At 40.1% G+C, this 23,964-nt stretch overlaps 1 protein-coding gene across 3 annotated transcripts in view; it reads right to left on the reverse strand.

Annotated features, from left to right (window-relative positions):
- EPHA6 (EPH receptor A6) overlaps positions 1-23,964 on the reverse strand; it is a 357,034-nt gene that overhangs the window by 62,791 nt on the left and 270,279 nt on the right. For all 3 annotated transcript variants that reach the window (XM_038766398.1, XM_038766397.1, XM_038766400.1), the window contains 2 exons: positions 19,469-19,530; positions 5,615-5,824 (listed from right to left, as the gene is read on the reverse strand). In XM_038766398.1, coding sequence (XP_038622326.1) covers positions 5,615-5,824; positions 19,469-19,530 — 272 coding nt within the window. The remainder of the gene's footprint in view (positions 1-5,614; positions 5,825-19,468; positions 19,531-23,964) is intronic.

Genomic DNA, 23,964 nt, shown 5'->3' on the forward strand with positions numbered 1-23,964 from the left:
CGATCTCTATAACTGCACTTGACAGGAAATTATACTTGAAATATGAATCCTGGGAGGGACTGGGATGAGCTGCACAAAAGGGGTATATGAGTTCTGTTTCCCAGCTAAATGTTACAGACACGTTAGGCAGTCTGTTGTAAATTATTTCAGAGCATAAATTTAAATAACTGACTACCATAATAAAACAAGAGTATGATGTATATACATCTGGATAAGGGCCACTCTTCTAAGAACTTCAAGTATCTTCATATCTTCTATTGCATTTTATCCTCGTAGCATCCTTGAGAGATAGGGAGGGGACAGGTATTTTAGCTCCATTTCACCAGTGGTTGAATTGAGGCCTCAGAAGTTAAGCTACTTTCACCTGAGTCAGTGCGTCTCTGGTGCAGCCAGAAGCACAACAACAGGTCTCCTGTAAACTGGATGACCAGTTTTGTTGCTTCACCACTGTCCAATATAGAGCAGAAATCCTACGGTCTAGCAGGAACCATCAGGTCTCATCAAATGCTGAGGAAACTGCTGCGGTGTGGTACCCAAGGCCTTTACCTAGAAAACTCTTCTCTCCAATAACTCTGTTCCCTGCTTTGTTTTGAATTGTTATCATGGAGTGTTGATTTTGTAATGTATTGTTTAATTTCTCAGTACCCTTATTTTATCTCTCTTTTTTCCCTCATTTAGATTGTGTGCCCCACATGAGACAGGAATTGTATCACTCCACATAAGAGAGGGGCTGTATCACTCTGTTTATATGTCCAACAGCACTTCACCTGTTGTAAGCATGAAATAGAAACCATCATTACTACTACTCCTAACTCAAGGTTGCTCTCCAGACTATAGTTCCTTGTATTGATGAAATTATAATCATGTAAATTCAATCAGTTCTATCAATATGTGTGCTTTGGATAGAGTTCTCTCGGGGAAGTAGGGATCATTCTCTTGACAACACCAGCCTGTCCATATAGTTTGCAATATGTCAGAAGAAATAATTTTGCACATATTCATGGTAGTGAACAAAGTGTTAGACCACAAATCAGGTTTCCTTAACAGGGGGTTTATTATGAATGTTACTAGAGAATTAACTGCTACAGAAGCAACAGGTCTAGTGCAAAGAGCATGAGCCCGGGAGTCGGAGAATTGGGGCTCTAATTCCGGCTCTGCCACTTGTTGGTGGCAAATCACTTAATTTATCTGTGCTTAAGTTACCTCATCTGAAAAATGGGGATTAAGACTGTGAGACCCACATAAGACACAGACTGCGTTTAACCTGATTAGCTTGTATCTAGCCTAACATTTAGTAGTCTGGCAGATAGTAAGTGCTTAGCAAACACCATTAAAAAAATGACTATACAGATATCCACTTTCTAAGATGATGATGCTAATGATGAACTCTTTCCAGTAAGGTCTTACTTCTCAATCTCTTAATACAGTGCTCTGCCTACAGTAAGTGCTCACTCAATATCACTGATTGATGGATGGATTGATTGATATCCATGGTCTTTAGACTGAAAAGACCCATGTGGGACCAAAAGTCCCCTTCACACTATGCATCTGTAGAGATTGCTTCGCTCTGCAATGCTGTTAAATTTCTATTTTCAGCACGTGGTGCTTTCAATTCTACCTTGGCCAGTGATCTTCCCAAAGTTTCAGCTCAAAGAGGGGCTTTTATTACTTCATTACTGATTGCTGAACAGCAGACTAATCTGTCCTTCACTTTCTTCTTTCAAAAATCTATCACTACACTGTTTTGCCTGAAGATGCAGTTAGCTGTGTCTTTAAAGATGTCTGTTTGGACTTTGCTCCCTGCATAAACCCCCTTCAACTCAACATTCAGCAGCTGCTGGGGCATCCTGCCATCATCCACCCTCCTTGCCTTGCATCCAGTAGCTGGCTCAGTTCCATCCTGATGGAAGCCCACACTAACAGAGTAGCTTATAAATGTCAGGGACAACCCATGGTCACACTTTCATCTGCAGTAGGCCCAGATCTTGTAGCCTTTTAGAAAGTTGGCACTTCTATTGCTCAGGGGAGCTTCAGTTTTGTCTGAAGTTTGATTCCTCAGGGCCTATTTCAATGTTAGACTATATGGATCCTTGTGGGCAGGGATCATGTCTACGAACTCTTTTGTATTCTCGTTTCCCAAGCATTTAGTATACAGAGAAGTAGCATGGTCTAGTTAACACAGCACGGGTCTGGGAGTTGGAAGGTCTTGGATTCTAATTCCGGCTCTGCCAATTCTCTGCCGTGTGACCTTGGACAAGTCACTTCACTTCTCTGTGCCTCAGTTACCTCATCTGTGAAACTGCGATTAAGACTGTGAACGCGACGTTGGACAGGGACTGTGTCCAATCGATTTGCTTATATTCCCCCCAGTGCTTAGAACAGCATCTGGCACGCATTAAGCACTTAAACAAATAGCACAACTATTATTATTATTCTCTGTACACAGTAAAGCACTCTGCAAATAACACTGATTGATCCCTCTGCCACCTCCCAGTCTATCTCCCAGGGGACGTATTTGATTCACTTTGCTTTTCTGTCTAAAGTTGGACCGTGAGCTTCCTAGAGAACCCTGTGACGACTTATGCTCTGTAGCATGAGTACACAACTTCGATCTTGAATAGATTTCTTTGATACAGGTTACTTCACAACTTTTGTCTTTTTCAGGTTTATCAATAGGTCATAGTACTTTGTTGAATCTTCAAAGCAAATCATAATCATGTGCATTTCTTCTTCCACATGAAATTCCCTAGCACAGACAGCACATAGCAGCAGCTCAAGGACTGATTCAAGGGCTTTTGATGATGGTTCTTAGTTGAAAACAACTTCAACACACTCAACTCCAGTTTCCAGGTTTCCTGATGAATCCTTAAGCATGGATGCATTGAATAAGTTGAATAAGACTTGGGCCTATTACCCAAATCTGCTTCATTCCATTGAAGGTGGAGAATGGGTTAGACCAGTAATACTAATATTACTGACAGTGGTTTCTATTAAGCACTTAACTATTCCCAAGCACTGTGGTAAGCACTGGGGTAGCTTCAAGGTAATTAGAATAGACCCAGCATCTGGCCCCACATGGGACTCAGAGTGCAGGACAGAGGGAGAACAGATAGTTTATCTCCAATTTGCAATTGAGGAAACCAAGGTACAGAAAATGTGCATGACTTTACCACGGTCCCACAGAGGCAAGTGATGAAGCCAGGATTAAAACCTGGCTTCTGGCTACTGACTTCTAGTCTCACGCTCTTTCCACTAGGTCTCTCTGCCTCACGATAATCCATTAGTCTACCAGGTGTTTTACAGACAAAAGTATCTAGCACATATTTCATTTTATTTATTTATTGATGTGGTAGGTACAAATAATCTAATCATGGTAAATCTGGTTTGAATAATTTTCTGGAAAAAAGCATTAACCACTAGGCTGGTGTCTTCATGGCTAAATATTTTCAGATATCAATTTGAAAGGTCCTACTGTTCTAAAGGTCGTTACTGTCATATTTTTAGAAATAAGATTGAAAAAAGTTATATTTAAATAATATGCTTATGGACATGTTGAATCATTTATGAAAATTTTTATTCAGCTAAAAAAAATCAATAGATTCTAAAATCTATATATCAAGTCCAGAAATCTTAATTTATTTTTCTCAACATTGTGATTCTGTATCACACAAATAAGAGAAAATGTTTTTGATAAATCTGGTGGAGAGCATTCTTAAAAAGCACCCAAATAAATCAAGTGGATAAAATTCTGAGTTTAGAATACCAAATTTAGATGCAATCTTGAATAACTGCACATCAAGAAGCTGAAAGTCAGAGTTCACAGGGAATGAAACAAATTATGAGAAGATTAAGGAGGACCTATGTCTTTCATTAAAGAGGGATATTGGTGGAAGGCGCTGAGAATATAAATGAACTTGGCTAACTTGTTCATTTGTTGCATAAGAGGTTGGACCAAAAACAATACTGCAAGGAGATCCATGGAATGAATGGATCCACAACAAACACAATCTCCTTACCATAGGCTTTAAAGCACTCTTTCTCCTTGCCCGTTTCTACCTTAGCTCCCTGATTTCCTACTACAACCCAGCCCACATACTTCTGTCCTCTAATGCCAACCTACTGACAGTACCTCGATCTCATCTATCTCACCGTCGACCTCTCACCCACAGGATGTCTCTGGCCTGGAATGCCCTCTACTTCATATCCAAGAGAAGACCATTCTCCCCATCTTCAAAGCCTTATTAAAAGCACATCTCCTCCAAGAGGCCTTCCCCAACTAAGACCTCATGTCCTCTTCTCCCACTCCCTTTTGTGTCATCTTTGCATTTGGTTTTGCACCCTTTATCCACCCCTCCGTCGGCCCACAGCACTTGCCTACGTATCTGTAATTTATTTATATATGTTAATAACGCTCTAGACCGTAAGCTCGTTGTGGGCAGAGAACATGTCTACCAAATCTGTTATATTGTACTCTCCCAAGTGTTTAGTATAATGATCGATTGAAGAAATAAAATGGTATAAGGCAGAGATTTTCAACTCTATAGAAGGTATCTCTATATTTTCATTTAAAGTAGTACTCCACCCCACACAGAGCCCCTGCTATACACTGCATCCTCTCCTATTCATCCTTCATCACCCATTTCTCTCTCCTCTCCCCCGGGCCACCCTGTAATACTTGCTGCAGTAGAACAGCAATATCCCATGGAGGCGAGAAGAGAAAAAATGCCATTGTTCCTGACACTCCAGGCACCTGGGCAGCATCTTGTTGTTTTTTGACAATATAAGAGTAATAATAATGCCTGCATTCCATCCTACTTACACTGTGAAGCCTGTGTGGACCAGGGACTGTATCTGACTTGATTAACTTGTATCTACCCTAGGACTTAGAATAGCATTTGGCTCACAGTCAGCACTTGACAAACACAATAATGATAATCATATTTACTAATAAGAGTGATACTTGTTAATCTCATATTATGTGTCAAAAACAGCTGGGGTTCCTTTCCCCACCCAATCCTGGGAAACATACCTTCCCTGTTGCAGTGGGTAGGATGGAGGCTATCATTGCTACTAGTTTTACTGGAACATATTAAACAGGATAGAATGATATTTTTCCCTTCAAAGACAACCTCAGGCATTTCCATGGCATCCTGCTGAATGCAAGTTCTCTAATTAAATCAGTTATCTCACAGTTTATAAGATCTCTGCAGAAGAGTTGAACCAGGCGCTCCTTTTACCAACAGTGAAATGGGAATTCTACTCCCTTGGCAAGTGTTTTCCAATTTTTGCATGCATTTTTTTTTGCAAAGATAAAACATAATAAATTGAAGAAGAGTGATGACAGACAAAAGGAAGGGAAAGTATCTGAAATATTTGATAATTTATAAGCAACTGGCTTGCCTGCATGTCATCTTTGAAGCCCTGTAAAACTGGAAAATTTCATGATGAGATACAAGAACTATTTCATGACCAGAGTCACAAAGATGACTTGGCACGGTGTGAGGTCTTACAAAATGTTTAAAATCACAAAGTCAAAAGCTCTAAAGAGCAAATGCTTGGCAAAGGATTCATGCTCATATTTAAACTGTACCATCGAGTTTAAAGAAGTACTTACAGTTGTTGTATAAGCAGCTTCAGGATCATCTTCCAGCACTCGGGAGAGACCAAAATCAGAGACTTTGCACACTAAATTGCTGTTAACCAGTATATTCCGGGCAGCTAAGTCTCGATGTACGTAACCCATATCAGAGAGGTACTTCATGCCTGATGCAATTCCTCGAAGCATCCCAACCAGCTGAATAACTGTGAAGTGGCCATCATGCTTCTGCAAGAGAGTCAGAGTAAGACTAGAATAATCTCCAGGTTTCTAACGTATTGGAAGGCATTCTCTAAGTGACTCCTACTATGAAATAGAACTATTGTGTTGAAGAAAAGCTTTATATGTGCTTTGTTCAAATCTGAAGGAATGGAAACTTCTTACTAAAGAAAGGTGTGGGCTCAAGTAGGGCAATCCGCCCCAAGGGAAAAGAAGGATCTGAGGGTAAAGATAATAATAATTATAATGAAAATGACAATAATATTAATGATAATAACAGTATTTGTGGTAAGAACAATTGTGGTAAGCTCCCTGTGGGCAGGGAAAGTGTTTACCAACTCTGCTGCATTGTCCCCTCCCAAACACTATGCTGCTCTGCATGCAATAAGTGTCCGATAAATACTATTAATTGCTTGATATTTCTTAAAGGTGTACTGTGTGCCATATGCTGAACTAAGCACTGTACTAATCAGATCAAAGAAAGAAACTACTTGGCAAAAATACATATATCTAATGACTGGTAACCAATATGGCTTTCTGAAAAGCAAACTGTGCCAAACTCATTCAGAGTACCCTACTGGGTTGGGTAATGGTCCAGCTCAGATTAGTGTTCTGTCTTCAGGAAGGGATCCAAAGGATGCTTGGAGGAATTATGTGAGGGGTGCCCTCTTTGACATCCATCCTTTGACTTGGCATGTGTACATTTTCTGGATGCAGAACTCCTGCGGTAAATAAATTAGTTCTCTGGCCCCAAACATGCCACTATGGCAGTGCTGAAGAGGACACGTGAGCCCACTCTTATCACAGAGAGACTCTTACAGAGAAGTAAGGACACTGTAATAAAATCCTGAATAGTGAAGGACTTTGCACTGTATCAAGTGCTTGGGTAGGTACAAGTTAATCAGACTGGACACAATCCACGTCCTACATGAGACTCACAGTCTAAATCCTCATTTTACAGATGAGGTCACTCAGGCACAGAGGCGTTAAGTGACTTGCCCAAGGTGACCCAGCAGACAAGTGGCAGAGCCAGGATTAGAACCCAGGTCCTCTGACTCCCAGGCCTGTGCTTTATCCAATAGGCCACGCTGCTTCTCGACGGTCAGAAGTGTATATTTTTCCACATAAAGTAGAATACTCAGGAAATGCTGTAAGATTTCAAAGATGACACTAGAATCTAAGCCCGCTGTCGGGTAGGGACTGTCTCTATATGTTGCCAACTTGTACTTCCCAAGCGCTTAGTACAGTGCTCTGCACACAGTAAGAGCTCAATAAATATGATTGAATGAATGAATCATCACCATTTTCACAAGGGGAGAGGGTTGACTGGGGAACCTACTAGGGAATCTCACTGTTTTCTGTCAGTGGTAAAATGCTTAGGCAGAATCCTTCTGAGCAAGACAATTAAAAATATGGTCAACTCTGCATACCTGAATCACAATGCGACTTCAGGCTAAAACACAGCACTACAGATATGATGTCTGCAGAACAACAGATGGAGAAAAGTTCAGGTACCATAAGTAAGATTTGAAGGTGTCCTGCCTGACTCCTTCCCCATCAAAGTGGGAGAGAAACTAGATTGTGTGGTAGGTCCATTCCAGTACATCCTACAGTTTGCTGCCTTGCTTGAGGCTGCAATGAAAGGCCTAAAAGCTGCAAATTTGAGAAGATTCAAATTTGCTGTGATGAAGATGCAAATTTGAGAAGATTCAAATTTGCTGTGATGAAGATTTTAAGAACGCTAATTGTTGAAGGTCACAGAGTCTCATCTTCACAAGGATATTTCAGCAGGGAAACGGGATAGTTTTAGGTAATTTTCCTAACCATATCAGTACTTCAGAAAATCCAGGGTTATCCTCCATCCTCTTGTCCCCTTGAGAAATCTCACATTTGTGTCATAGGAATCACTGACTCAACTGGAAGTGAGGGGTTATGTTCTTGAGTTCAATCTCCCTCCAAGATGATGGAAACATGACCCCCAAATCATGATTCACTATACAATTTCATAAGAGAGTGTTCTGCCCGGTGAAACCAAGAAACTTATTTACTTTACTTTTGTTTTAGAAGAATCTTACCTCTCAAGTATGATAATAGGTGGAAGATGCATTGCTGGAGGCCTGAGTTCTACAGAGTGCCAAGAATGAGCCCCCAAAACATTGATAAGTTAAAAATATTTACTTTGGGCATATTAATTGATGCATTAGGAAACCTTTCTCAGCATAATCTCACAACAAAGTGCAGGAGAATAGCTACTGGTTCTTAACACACTAACTCCGAGGTCCTTGAATACTTTGAAACTATACATCTAAAGTGCATATTTTCCTTAATGTGGTGTTTGTCAAGAACCTTCCAGGAGAGGTGAGTGTACTAATGTCTTTAGTTTAAGGAAACAGTGATCTATGGAAACAGTGATGTAGTAAGTTGCACATTAATTGCTTAAAAAAGTTAATCACCTCTTCAGAGGTGACTAAATTAAATCCTGGGAGCAGATTCAGTACTGGGAGAGTCTGGCTTAAAACCTGTCAATGGAAATCAGCTTCCACATTCAGTGATGATGCAGTGATCTGTTAAATGAGTAAGTCTATTACTCTAAATGAATAAAACTGCTGTGCAGGATACTAACCTATCTCCCTGCTAAATCCATGATAAAATCTCAACTCAAACAGATACCAAAAAATGAATTCTCCCCTAAATGAACAGATATGGTCTTCACCAAGGTTATCCATTTAAGAGGTCTCTGCTGTACAATTAATGTTTAAAAGATAACCTAGAGAGGGAAAACTTCAGTGTTATTAGCTCTTTATGCTGCCAATCCATCTTCTGAGACAGAGCTCTAGAGGGGCAAAATCTACCTCTTCCATAATAGAGTCTATATGACTCTGTAAGATGAATTTAAAAATCCCTAAGTAGAACTGAAAACATAAATTCCATTGGGACAGACCAGCCTATGCTGAATTAATAGGGACACTTCTGTTACTTACAAAGAAATAAGGTAGTCGGGGAGTTAGGGGACAAACTTCTTTTCTAGACTGTGAGCCCACTGTTGGGTAGGAACTGTCTGTATATGTTGCCAACTTGTACTTCCCAAGTGCTTAGTACAGTGCTCTGCACACAGTAAGTGCTCAATAAATATGATTGATTGATTTTAAAGCTGTTAGAGTCCTAAATAACAGGAGATATGAGTGCAGCAATAAGGAACAAAGAGAGAAAAATACTATGATCTGAAACTTTGGCAGTTTACCCTGCAGCCAGTAACTCCTTCATTTCCCTTTTAAAAATCAAATGACAACAAAAGCTAAACATGGTGCTCTGTGGCTGGTCACGGGCACATTCAGAATTAAGCCATATTTGCAGCAGGGGGGTAGGCTTATGTTCCATCTTTGGGAAGAGAGGTGCAGAGCCCTCAGTGTGCCTTTCATTCGCAGAATGGCCATTTAAATAAACGCTGGTGTCTGCTGCTGAAAAGTGCGTAAAATATTTAGCAAAACACTCAAAAAGATTAAAGTGGACTAAAAGGTAACGCAGTACTGATTTAACAGATGATTTTATGTCATAATTAAGTATGCTTGGTTCAAATCAAACAAATAGTGAGTATGTGCTTAATACCACTTATTCTTCTGCTTGCATTATAATGAGCATGTATGTGAATTTATTTTCAGGGCCCTTTAAACTACAAAGATTTGATTACATATGCCGCCTTTTTAGTTCAGTGGAATTTTAAGAAGATTCTAGTTCAAGCAATAATGTTTATCCAAGAAGCAGCATGGCTTAGTGGAAAGAGCACAGGCTTGGGAGTCAGAGGTCGTGGGTTCTAATTCTGCCTACCTTTGTGACTTTGTGACTTTGGGCAAGTCACTTAACTTGCCTCAGTTACCTCATCTGTAAAATGGGGATTAAGACTGTGAGCCTCACGTGGGACAACCTGATATCCTTTTATCTACCTCAGTGCTTAGAACAGTGCTTGGCACATAGTAAGCGCTTAACAAGTACCATCATTATTATTATTGGGATTTATCAATATAGTAGAATTTTAAAATCTTGTTTCAACACACACACTCTCTCAAATATATTTATACATATACATATATATACTCTCCTTGGGTAATCTAGCTGGGGAGGGAACCACAAGAATAAATTACAGCTAGGAGGAAGTAATGGATTATGTAAAGGACATGCATAAGTGCTATGGAGGATTCTAAGTACATAATCATTTATGTGGCTTGGAAGTGCTGAAGTAGTAATTGGGAGTGATATAAACTACACAGATCAGAAGACATTTGAATATAGGGAGAGCTGTGGTCTGTTGGATATGGTGAGAGATGGAATTCCTGGTAGTGTAGAGGGCATGAGACAAGGTAGGTTTGGGAGAGATGGGAATGAGGTATAGTGAATAGATTAGTTTGAGAAGAACAAAGTGCAAGCTAAGGTGTAATGGGAGAAGAGAGAGGATGGGTACCAGGGAGAGAGAGCTCATTAAGTGCCAAAGGTTCACAGATTCTGCTTGATGAGAAGAGTCAGTCAGTCAGTCAATATTTATTGAGTGTTTCCTTGGGAGAGTACAATATAACAATATGACAGACACATTCCCTGCCCACAATGAGCTTGAAGTCTAGACAGCACTGGAGTTTTTTGAGAACCTCACAATTGTGTTTCTAAAGGATTCCCGGTTACAAGAAGGTTGTGTAATGAAATTTTCTCAGCGTTCTGTAGTAGACATATGCAGTTTGCTCTCAACACCAGGCTGTCATCTAGTGCAAATTTTTAAAAGAGAAGTATCTGACAGCAACAATGGGAGTGATTGCAATTAGAACACCTAAAGCCTCAGTAGGTCAAATACTCACTCATTTAGTGTCTTAGGTTTTGGAAAAAGACAAAGACATGACAAACATCCCTGATGGGTGGTTATTTGATGCTGTGGCTCCTGGGGGGCCCATCTAAGATGTTAAGGGAGTTGAAAGAAGGTAATGAATGATGTGTTTCATTAATGTTTTGAAACCCAGCTCCTGCTATGGGGTATTGCCCTATCATGGGTGAGGGGAAGCGCACCCTCTCCAGTGGAGATTAGCCTCTACAAGAGTCTAGACGACATAGGTTGAGAGAAAAAAGGATGAAAAGAAGCAGAATTCTAAATCAGTGCAGGGAATTGCATAAACAAATGGCAGTAGTTCTGACTTTGCTTTCCTAGGAAGGAACCATATGCCAGTGTAAAATTCATAGGTTCCTGTTGATTAATCTGCAGCAGAAGGCCAAGTATATTAAATCCTGGAACTCTCACATATTTCTTCTTCCGCCATAAACAATTCAATTTAATTTGAGTTAATATGCAGGAAGTGCCTACAGCATGTCTAATGGTATATATCTGCTGGCTTACCTGTCTCCCATTTTAGTTCCTCATACAGCTGCTTGGTTATCCTGCTGCCATCCATTTTCCTCACGGAAGGCTACTACAAAGCACACCGAGTCGAGGCTGAGAAGGATCTCCCAGCTTGTTGGAACCAGAAGTTTATACCTAGTGTTGCACAACTAAGTTCTGTTCCCAGAGCCTACTACTTTCTTCTTCCACCACTGTGCAGGGATGGCATTTGCCACAGCTCCAAAAAGTTCATCTCCATTTGTTCCTGAGCTGCCAATGGTCTGTTCTGCTGTAGTATGTAACGAATCCTTGTGGATTCAAGCTTAGACAGTTACTGGTTGATCTCAATTATCCTGGTGGTGCTTACCAACACCCAGCCCTTGTAAAATGTATACAATTTGAGTGTGTGTGTGTACACACATGCGCACACACACAATCACCTTGCCCCCTCCTACCTCACCTTACTGCTCTACTACTACAACTCAGCCCACTCATGTAACCCATCTCATTCCAGCCTACTCACTGTACCTTGATCTCATCATCATCATCAATCGTATTTATTGAGCGCTTACTGTGTGCAGAGCACTGTACTAAGCGCTCATCTATCTCATCCATCTATCTCATCTATCTCACCGCTGACCTCTCACTCACATCCTGCCTCTGGTCCGGAACTCTTCCCTCTTTACCCAACAGACAATTATTCTCCCCACTTTAAAAGCCTTATTGAACACACATCCAAGAGGCTTTCCATTACTAAGCCCTCATTTCTGTTTCTTCCATTGTCTTCTGCATTGTCCTCATTTGCTCCCTTTATTCACCACATTCAATCCCACAACACTTAAGTACATATCCATAATTTAGTTATTTATATTATTGTTTGTCTCTCCCTTTAGACTGTAAGTTCACTGTGGGCAGGGAATGTGTGCTATCTTGTACTACCCCAAGTGCTTAGTACAGTGCTCTGCACACAGTGCTCAATAAAAATGATTGGTTGATCGATTGATATTTAAAAATAATAAAATACTCAAAGTTCAGTTTGGAATCAATATAAGGGATGAATTATTTTTCTTCTTTTTTCCTTTTATAGTAGAGGTCAGAAAAGACATTAGCAAACCTGATAAAGAATTCCATCTAGATTCAGAAACACATATAGATAATGCTGCTGTGACTCTTCTTCAGGGATAAACAGAAGTACTGAAAGGTAATAGGGATGACAATTATTCAGGGCCCTAATATTCCGTTCATCAATGGTCAAGGACCTTATTTCTCTTTTTTCCTCCTCCAGTTGCACATAGAAAAATCTGATGTCTGAGAGGAAGTGAGAGGATGTGGATCCATTCAATATTGTGGTTTGGGGGCAACACTTGTGGGAATGAAGGAATTTTAAACTAAAGGGGAAAATGAGGTTGTGCATTATATGAGGATTTCATTTATCCAACTATGCATACCCCCTATTAATAGTGAGAAGACTGCTAGAAGTAGGACAACATTAAGATGACTGAAGAGGAAATAAAATCATGTGGAGATTTATCTGAGTAAAGCAGGTAAAATAAGTTGGAGATTCCAGAGGGTTCATGTTGGAGAAATTCTTGAAATAGCCCCAGTTTTCATCTACTAAATAAGGCTACATGGGAGCTCAGGAATGAGGATGAAGAAAAACCATTTCTGGAATGTCATATGACTCTGCAAAATACAAAACTACAACAACAAAGGCTTGCACACAACTTACAAGAATAAGAATGGAATGAGAAGAAAACTAGAATAGAATAGAATTTACCTAATAAAATACAGCATTCATTATTAATATACTGTATAACAAGCATAAGGTAAAATGCCTTCTTTATGAGATTTACTACTTCAGAGCATAAATATTTAAAACCTTCTTTTAATTTTTTAGATCAATATTTTCTCTCGGCATTTGGATTAGTTCAAGAAAATGATTCAAGTGACTCATACATATCCTTTTAAACAGTATTATGTTCTTTTGCATTATTTAAAAATTCATTATTTCTTGAAGTTTATATAATAAAATTTGTTATTTATGTTAAAATTTAAGCAATTTCCAGTAAATAGGAACTGAGGCAGAAATGAGCACGAGACAATATTACTTTGACTTTTAACACTTTTGGCACTTTGATAGGCACAGAATAAAACATTCTGTATTTAATTTCATACTTTCGAAGTCATGATTTTGACATCCAAGAATGAGTTTTTATTGGTTGGTCTTTGTATTTTGCAAAAAATAACCACCAAAAAACAACTTTTCTGAAACTGGCAATCTTACGAATGCCTTTCACATCACATCTTGTAAACGGCTATGTAAATTTATCTTTTCATTTTCCCTCTTTGCTCTGTTTTCTGAATATTGAAATGACAGCAAGACTGTCCCTGTGGTTAGTCATTCCTTGACTACTCTTTGGCTTTAATAACCACAAGTTTTGAATTTGTGAAATATAATGGTGGGAAAATGGGAAAACCAGCCAGATTTAGCAGTTTAGCAGAATGTGTGAGTTAAAAGACGAGGAGAAATGAAGGCTGGTGGGAATGGGAAGGTTATGAGCTTCTCGGACAGGGACAGTGATAGGAAAATTCAGAGGAAAAGTGGGTTTAGGAGGAAAGATGAAAAATCTGGTTTTAGCATTGTTAAGTTTCAAGGGTTGGCATGGTGTCCATACGGAGATGTCTTAGAAGCAAGAGGGAATGTGAGATTGACAAGCAGGAGGGAGGACAGTCCAGTGAGGGAGATTTAGGAGCCTTCTGCATAGAGGTGGCAGCTGTAGCCACTAGACTGAAGGGTGAAATCAGAGAAACCACGTGGAACAATCACAGGGTATGAGAGCGAAGAGGAGCCAGGAAATGAGACAGCAAAGGAGTAATTGGAGGGGGAAAAGGAGAACCAGGTGAGTACCATGTCAGTAAAATCCAAGTCAGATAGCATTTTCAGGAATAGGATGTAGTCAACAGCTTCCAAGACAGCTGAGGACGAGACAATGGGAACAACATTCCACACTGCTCAGACTTAGTTTTCTTGGATACAATGTCCTTTTTACTGGAACAACCCTAGCCACAGCATCTGTGGGATTCTTCAGGACCAAGAAATGAGGACGACTCAACCTAAGAGGAAGCAGATCATTAGGAAAAGGGAGGGAGAAAGCAGCAAGGGTTTCTATTTGATCGGCTGAAAACTTCCATCAATCCGGCAACTCCCCAGTGAGGTAGACAGACAGAGGGAGCGGGACATAAAGAGACAGTGAGGGAAACAAGAGAGAGAGAGAGACAGAGAGAGACAGAGAGCGCTATATAGCGATAGGGTGAAAAAATATACATAGAGAGACAAAAGGAGAAGAAAAAGAAGTCACACAGATAGGAGGAGGAAGAGAAGGTCAGTCAAAGTTTTGCCTCTTCTAGCATTTGAACTTGACGTAGGGGGTGCTGGAGGAATGGAATCCTCAGTCCCACATCAGGCTGGGCAGAGGGAATGCAGGCTTTTCCATTAGCGCTCTGGAATTTCCTACTATCCAGCCCTAAAGCACCTGGGACACATCATCCTCTGGCCCACATAAAGAAACTCCTGTTCCTCCATTCCAGAACCTGGGATAGGGCTTCTGAAGGGGAAACCAAACTCTCAAGTGTCTTTGGTTGGCAGGGGGCAGGGTCCTAGGGCACCTGCTCTCTAGCTCTTCCATCTATTCTGTGATCCTTTTTGGGATGGCCCATGCAGGTGTGTAGAACTCTTGGAAATGCCGGGATGGACCAGAACACAGAGGCAACCCAAATCTCCAAAATGTCCCATTTCCCTTGGGCTCTCTCGTCTTAGATCCGATCCCTCCAGGCTGCTGCCTTCCCTTAGAGAACTCTAATCCCACCCAAATTTTGAGAGTGGTTCCTCATTTCCCAGAGCCATTTCATATCTCTGGGTACCTGCAGCTAGGCTGCTAGAAGGAGTACTGGAACTCATAGCTGCTATGATGCTAGGAGGAGGACTAGAATTCAAGCCTGCTAGGCTTCCAGACTGCTCCTGGACATGTGGAATCGCCCAACCATCTGCCTCTAACTCAGAAAAGGCCTATATGTCCATGGCTTTCAGCCTCCAAAGCACCAATGACAGATTTGTGAATCATGTACAAAGTTTCAGAGTTGCCAGATTTATAACCTTGAGCAAAATTGGTTGGTATGGGCAATAGCATGATGAGGTGATTTTCAAACTGCATGGAAAGCTAGAGAAAAAACCGCTTTAGGGCAAAGCCTTAATGATCTAGGAAGAGACTGGACATTAAACAATATATTACATCTTCTCCCTTTCTTGAACCCACAAAGGAGCCTATTATCAAAACCTAGAAGAGCAATTTGAAATGGTAGAGAGTCCTAGAATTTATTGTGGGTGTCATTTGCACCTGCCATGCAGGAGCAAAGAGTGAAGACTCTTAAGAGACAAGTTTGGCACTAAATTTAAACTGCAATATTATTAGCTCTAAACCCTACTGTCTTCACTATTCTTGTTTTTAGGCCTAATTTTGAAGACAACAAGCACTCTAAGTACTTGAGATAATGTAATGCATAGAGTAAACCAAATTATTTTAATTATTAAATATATAAAATTAAGGAATCCAGTTTAAGTAAACATTTCAGACATTTAATAATTCAGCGAGATGAGTAAATTTCCGAAGTGGACATCTGCTGTACAACTGGCTTCTTGAAACTAGTTGATCTGATTGACACCACCAGTTTTGAAAGAGCATCTTTAAAATACTCCCCATTTGGGAGATAGGTAGGACCTAGTCCATATAAGAAGAAAAAAGAAACCCTACAGAAAATATTCTTAGAAAATGAGGTGGATACATCACTGACCAAAAAACCGTTACCATACGGAAAGGCAAAAGTAGCCTTGCTATTGAGGAAGAGCTGGGAGGGCGTCACTGATTATTTGACTATTACTATCACTGACTATTTAATTGTTTTCAAACAATTGTTTTCCAAAGTAGGAATGAAAATCAACCAAGAATACATTTAGAAATTGGTTTCAGAAAAGACTACATGATTCATTTCCCCACACATTCAAAAAATATTTTTTCCTAAAGAGAATAATTGGTATGGCTCTATAATAAGTCCATAATTGTGCTGAATTCACTTAACAGTATTCTTTACAGCAAGAATAATTCCATTTTAACCATAGCATCACTGCTTTCACTGATGGTTTTGTGGAACAGAAGGGGATGAGAGAATGTAAAAGTGCATGAGAATCAGGTAGGGAAGATAAGATGAACTCAACTCTCTGAGATAAAGTGAGAAAAAGCAACAGAAAAAAATACCACAGCAAACTTTCCATCTCAATGAAAGGGGAAAAAACCTCTAGCAGAAAAAACAGCCAAGTCAATAAAAATGGGAATACATTATGTGCCCCTTTAAAAGAATATTCTGTATTCTAAAAAAACTTCAGAGTTAACTCATCTCCTTTGTATTTCTGGCTTCGAATGTGCTCAGCCAATAGGTTACAGTTCCAAAAAGTATTACAAATGTGGTGTCTTCTCCTGAGGGTGTATGTAATATATTCCCTTGACTACTACTGATACCCACAGATCTATTTCCATATCAAGTGATGGCCTCATAAATGTTAAAATCACATTATAATCTGGGAGCTTCAAAATACTGTATCTTAGTATGGTCTCAATTCTATTTTATTTTATAACATTAAATGAATTGATGATTTTATCAGCTGCTCCTTTCATAAGGGAGCAGTTTTTGCAGAAAAAAAAGATGAGGAGAACAGTTCCAATTGGAGAAATAATAGAGATGGATGGTTGATCCACAGGGATAAGAGATACATCTGAAAGACAGGTGGCATTTTGCCACAGACAAAATTCTTCAAGTAGTGACGGTGGAACATCCAAGTGAAGATGTTTTTGGAGGCGAAAGGAGATCATCATCATCATCATCATCAATCGTATTTATTGAGTGCTTACTATGTGCAGAGCACTGTACTAAGCGCTTGGGAAGTACAAATTGGCAACACATAGAGACAGTCCCTACCCTACAGTGGGCTCACAGTCTAAAAGATGTGGGGTTAAGGCTGGATAGAGATTTGGGAGTCACCCACAGGGACAGGGTAGCATGAGGTATGAGCTCCCCAAGAGAGGGAGTCAGAAGTGTAGGGGACCCAGAACTCAGCCTTGGACCACAGTATAAGAGGAAAGGCAGAGGAGGAGCCGGAAAACAAGCAATGGCATGAACAGGGGGGAGATAACGTGGACCAATCTGGAATGTTGCAACAGTAAAACAAGAAATCTCAGTGAAGACTATAATGAGAATCAAAACAGATCCCTTTTTTTTTCAAGCAAAAGCACATTGGGCTCTGATGCAGAAGGCCCTGGCCAATATGTAGGACTAGGCTGCAGTGTCCCAGTCAGCCCCGCAGCCGACTGCGGTGCAGTGAGCTCAACTTGGCTCTGGATGGTGCTGAGAATAGGTCTGTGATGCTGGGAGGGTGGCAGCCTGGAGTCCTGGTGATAAATGCTAGCAGTTCTGGTTTATATCATGGGCACTGTGGACACCGGTCCTCTCCAGTACCAGTCCAGCCCAGCCCCTCAGGCAAGGCCTTGCCCTTCCACTTAGACCCTCAAAAACTGAGCCCATTCCCTCTTCTGAGCCCCCGGCCCATCCCTGATCTAGTGATCAGGCTGTTTCAAGCTAAAGTAGGAAATGGTGGGTTGATCATTGAGTTCCGTCGGCCTCTTCCCTCTTTCCCTCCCTCCCTTTGGCCACCTCCTCACGGGTGCTCTGGAGAGAAGCAGGGGTGGTCCTAGGGAAGAAGTTTTTGGCAGAAAGCAAGTGTGGGAAGGAGGAGGGAGTGGGCCTGTGATGCTGTCTAGCTCCCACTTGGCATCCCTGGCTTTTTGTACTTGCAGATCAACTTCAAATGAGGACCCAAAGTGCAGCTCAGTCCATACTGAAAACCACCACTGAAGTATTAGTGAGGCAGAACCGTGTGGAAGGAAACAGACAGACACAAACAAATATAGGCCACCCCCACCAGACTGAAGGGGGCTGGGAGGGCGGAGGAGTGGAATAGGCTGTGTTGCCTAGTGGAAAGAGCACGGGCTTGGGTTCTAATCCTGACTCTACCAATTGCCTATTCTGTGACCTTGGGCAAGTCACTTCTCTGTGCCTCAATTTCCTCATCTGTAAAATGGGGATTCAATATCTTTTCTCCCTTCTAGAGCGTGAGCCCCATGTGGGACAGGGACTGTGCCTAATCTGTTGATCTTGTATCTAATAATGATGGTACTTGTTAAGCGCTTACTATGTGCCAAGCACTAAGCGATGGGGGGAATACAAGGTAATCAAGTTGTCCCACGTGGGGCTTACAGTCTCAACCCCCATTTTACAGATGAGGTAACTGAGGCACAGAGAAGTTAAGTGCCTTGTCCAAAGTCACGCAATTGACAAGTGGCGGAGCTGGGATTAGAACCCATGACCTCTAGTTCCCAAGCCCGTGCTCTTTCCACTGAGCCACACACTTCTCAATGGGGTATTCCATGTGACATCCCTGACAAACAGGTGTGGCATGTTCTGGTTAGAATTCTTTTCATCCTTTGCACAGAGTTCTCCCTCTACACTGCACTGGTGTTGTGCACTCAATATGCTCTGTCATTACAATAATATTATATTGGAAAGATTAACTTCAAGACATATGCTTTTCCCATGCAGACGTGACCAGTGAGTGAGTGTTAGCTATAGGGATGACTGCTCTGAAAACTTCTTTAAAACCAAATTGCCCTTTGCTAAATCATGCTTTCAGTCCCTCTCTCTGAACAGTCAAATAACAAAAGGAAGCAAGGAAATAGGCTTACACAGAGACCTTGTTTGCTAATTCAGTTTGAAGAATGTTGAAAACATAATTATAGATCAGTTACGGTACCACTAGCTCTACACCCTCCAAGCAAAAACATCATCTACAAATTCTCTCAAAAGTGACAGAGCAAAATGAACAACATTCATAAGTCACGAAGCCCGGGTTTCAATTTATCGCCTCCATCCTAATAGCAATGTTTGAAATACATTTGGCTAAATATGGTAACTGCACTTGTTGAAGAAATCAATTATGTTCTTCACCTTAAATCTTTTTTTGTGTGTGTTGTGCTTTAATGTACCTCTGTACCTAAGAAATGTACCTCGTGGGGAATGCTGCTATTCTTCACTAAAAACCCACGAATAACATTAGGTTAACATTAATTTATGATAAATCATTTAAAACTTTAACTCCCAGTGACTTATTTTAATGTTTTCTGGAAATGAAACCTCACCCGCAGGAATGAGTCCAAGGATCCATTTTCCATGTATTCCACCACAATCATAACTGGTTTGCCTGTAAAAACAGTGGAAGCATTTATTAGGAGAATATATTTGTGAGATGGTGATTGATATTTCAGCTATTATGCCAGTTGACTGGTGTCCCATTAATTTAGAGCTATTCTGTTCCTATGAACCAAATGTACCATTTTGGTTCCCCTTAAAGGAGTGGGTTTCTGATTAATAATTCCTTTACTGAGATACTGTGCTCATTGATTTTACATGAGTCTGTGTTGCTTTTTTCAGCCTTTAAAACAATCCAACAAATGAAAACCCCAGGATTTGAAACAGAAAGTTAAATTTAAAGCAGCCTGACAATGCTGTAAAATTCCTTAGTAATTATGGCTGAATGACTTTAAATCATGTATTTTGAAAAGCATCAGAGGGAAAGTAGGAAAGCTAAGTTCATAAATTGTCTTTTACAAAATCATAAAGAATTGGTCAGTCTATTCTTCTGATGAAAAGGGTTTTAACTGGAAAATTTCCAGGAGATTGATGAATGCAATGCAATTGTGGGGAACTTGAAACCTATTCTGGTTTCCTGTCCATGTCATTACGGGACACAGATTAGATTAATTTTGTAAATGTGGCAGGCATAACACTAAGAATAAATAATCTTTCTTTAATGTTGGAAAGTAGTTCAAACAGTTCAAGAGAGGAGTAATGCAGCTCATAAAATAAATAGAATTTGCTCCACTTTTTCAATTTCCTATTTGCAGTTTTTACAGTCCTCAAATGCACTGTGCTATACCAATTCTTATTGAAACTGTCTGTATAACCCTCTTTGCAGCTAGACAATTACCTTATTTTACACAAAAACTCAAAATAAAATGAAATGTGCTACTACTACCACACTTAGTATAATTTCTTTTTTCCTAAGGCCTCGGAGATTCTGGGTTAGGGAATGGGATTATTAAATTATCATGACCTCTCTAAACGTCAGATTTTACATTTGGATTTCCGATTTAAAAGAAAAATGGGCTGAAGGTTAAATGTAGCAACATTATAAGCTCAATTCTCATAAGGCTCCAAGTAGAGTTTCCTACTCATGGCTGGTATTAACTTGCATTTGTAATAATACTGCAAATCTCATATATTTGACTGAAAATGAAGAGAAACACGGTCTCTCAGTTGACATTTTTGTTGAACTATCTGCTTTGTGGTCAACAGGAATCTAGAAGATCCAGTTTACAGATTCTCACTGGATGTTAGATCCAGTAGCTGTTTTCTTGATGAGCTTTAGAAGAAGGGAATCCTTGTTGGTAGCCGGGGACAACAGATGGGTGCTTGAAGATCTGGTATGATCTACACCCTGGAATATCAGCTGAATGCCAACAAATCACACATTAAGTGCTAAGGTTGCAACTGGATTATCCGACCCTCGGAGGAAACAGAGTTATGCCATGGTATGGAGTTCTGGAGACAGACCTTAAAAAGACCAATTTGACATATACCACCTAGGGGAGGTATTTTGTGGAGTTTAGTATTCCCAAGAAAGTTTCCACTGGAACGGAGGAAAAACAAGAATTGAAAAAAAAAAACCTCTTCTGGTTAGCGGTGAATTAGAAGTCTGACACTTGAACACTTCTGCTGGGGAAGCACTGTGGCCTAGGGGAAAGAACAACAGCCTGGGAGTGCGAGGACCTGAGTTCTAATCCCAGCTCTGCCACTTGCCTGCTCCGAAATGATGGGCAAGTCACATAACTTCTTTGTGCCTCAGCTACGTCAACTGTAACGTGTGGATACAATATCTGTTCTCCTTCCCTTTTAGACTGTGAGCCCCTGGCAGGCACGAACTGCGTTAAATCTGCTTACATCGTATCTATCGCAGCACTTTGTACAGTGCTTGGCTCTTGGCAAATACCATTATTATTATACCCTCTGTTCAGAAGCTTCTGCAACTGTGGTAGCAACTATGAAGACCTTAACGAAGGGGCTGCATTTCTGGAATATCGTCTCTTTCAACAGACGAGCAGCCTGGCCTAGTGAATAAATCGTGGGCCTGAGAGTCCGAAGGACTTAGGTTCTAAACCCTGCTTGACCGCTTGCCCGCTGTGAACCTGAGCAAGCCATTTTACTTCTCTCTGCCTCACTTACCTCATTTGGAAAATGGGGAATTAAGACTCTGAGCCCATGTGGGACATGACTGTGTCCAACCTGTATCTACCCCAGTGCTTTGAACAGTGCCTCAATGCTTAACCAATATCATAAAATAGGGCAAGCACTTAACAAATACCTTAAAAATTGGTATGCCAAAAAGACACAGGTAATGCAATAAAAGATAGGCTAGCTAGCTAAAGATTTACAACATATGATGAAATGCAGTAGCCAAGAACAACGAATTATTTCTGAAACTGTGAAATGAACATGTTGCTACATACATATATAGCTGGATGGAAGTCAGATTGGTGAGAAGAATGTGCTCTGCTCCATTTATATATCTACCATCATATTTCTTAAGTTATCACTTACAAATTTTTTTTCTGGAAAAAAGTGAATCCAGAATCCATCTAAACAATCAGTCAATCATATTTATTGAGTGCTTACTGTGTACAGAGCACTGTACTAAGCACTTGGGAGGGTACAATATAACAGACACATTCCCTGCCCACAACGAGCTTACCTTATTTTTTCTTCAGAACCAATTTAATGTTTCCTTTACTATATTTTATCCTAATTTCCCAGTTTAGTAACACCTTCCATTATTTTGTTTATTAGTTGTAGCACTTTTATTCATTCATTCATTTTTATCTATTGAACACTTTCTGCGTGCAAAGCACTGTACTAAGCGCTTATGCTTTGCTTTGAATGTACTGTAATTTATCTGTATCCCTCTAACTGTAAGCTCCTTGTGGGCAGGGAATGTGTGTACCAACTCTCCTCTCCAAAGTACTTTGTACAGGGCTCTGCACACAGTAAGCACTCAATAAATATGACTATTTCTGACAGGGTTTCAGTGATTGCAAAAACCAGGATAGCTCCTCTTTCTCAGGCCAGTTGAGGAATGCCAATTCTGCTTACTCATATTTAAAGTGAAAATATATATTTTTTAAAAGTCCTGGCCCAAAGAAGCCCACCTGATACAAACTCTGTCCGAAACAAATTATGGTGAGTGTGATTCTGAAATATTATATCAACTATCTAAGTTTTGAGAGAGATGACTCTCTCATCTTGGGCCTTTAATGCATAGAAAATCTCCAATATAATGATCTTTAGCCTCATAGAAGAAAAACTCCAAATGATCTCTCATGAAGTGTCTGGATTTTGATGTCTTAAGTAAACATTTAAAGAGTGGTCTGCAGCTATCACCCACTCAACAATAACTGGAGAGGATTTTGGAAAACTATACGTGAGAAGCAGTGTGGCTTAGTGGAAAGAGCCCAGACTTGGGAGTCAGAGGTCGTGGATTCTAATCCCTGCTCTGTCACTTGTCAGCTCTGTGACCTTGGGCAAGTCTCTTCACTTCTCCGTGCCTCAGTTACCTCATCTGTAAAATGGGGATGAAAACTGTGAGCCCCACATTGATTACCTTGTATCTACCTCAGTGCTTAGAACAGTGCTTGGCACATAGTAAGCGCTTAACAAATACCATCATTTAGTATTATTATTATTATTATTATATGGAATGCTTTATATTAGTGGGGCATCCATAAGATGGTGTACCACAGTGTAAATAAGTGAATTCTTCTTATAGTGAGCATTTCCATTCAGTTGCTTTAACTGTAGTTTTATCATGGGAACAAGAACATTCTTATTTTCACTGACTCTTAGCCAAGAATCCAGATAGAGTTGTTCCCTCTATCAATTTGACAATGCTTAGGGTACATTTTACCGATGATTAATTTGGCATTATCAATTACAGGTTGACAATGGAGCTGATACTGTTAGAAACCTGAAGCAGAGGCCTCTTTTATTACAATTTTCATTTTTCAGTACATTTTCCCATCTACAAGGCTAAAAAACAGAGACATCTCCTGCAACCTGGCATTCTTGGAAATATTGGAGAGTGCTTCTTATCCAAGTAGACAGTTGGGAAATCATAAGAAAAGAGTAGTTAAAGAACTGCAAAGTTGGAGTAGTGGATCCCTTTTAAAATGTTAGGAAACATCCTGGTCCCCAAAGCTTTGTATGGAGTTGCATGTTAGCGGGAAAAGCGTCTTCCTCTACAAGTGCCTGCACAAACTCCTGATGATATATATATGTGTATATATATATGACATATATGATATATATATGATATATATATGTGATATATATATATATATCATCCTGTATATATGTATATACCTTACATATGTATATATGTTTGTACATATTTATTACTCTATTTATTTATTCATTTTATTCGTACATATCTATTCTATTTATTTTATTTTGTTAGTATGTTTGGTTTTGTTCTCTGTCTCCCCCTTTTAGACTGTGAGCCCACTGTTGGGTAGGGACTGTCTCT

Source organism: Tachyglossus aculeatus, chromosome 24 (assembly GCF_015852505.1).
Source record: "Tachyglossus aculeatus isolate mTacAcu1 chromosome 24, mTacAcu1.pri, whole genome shotgun sequence".
Lineage (NCBI taxonomy): Eukaryota > Metazoa > Chordata > Mammalia > Monotremata > Tachyglossidae > Tachyglossus > Tachyglossus aculeatus.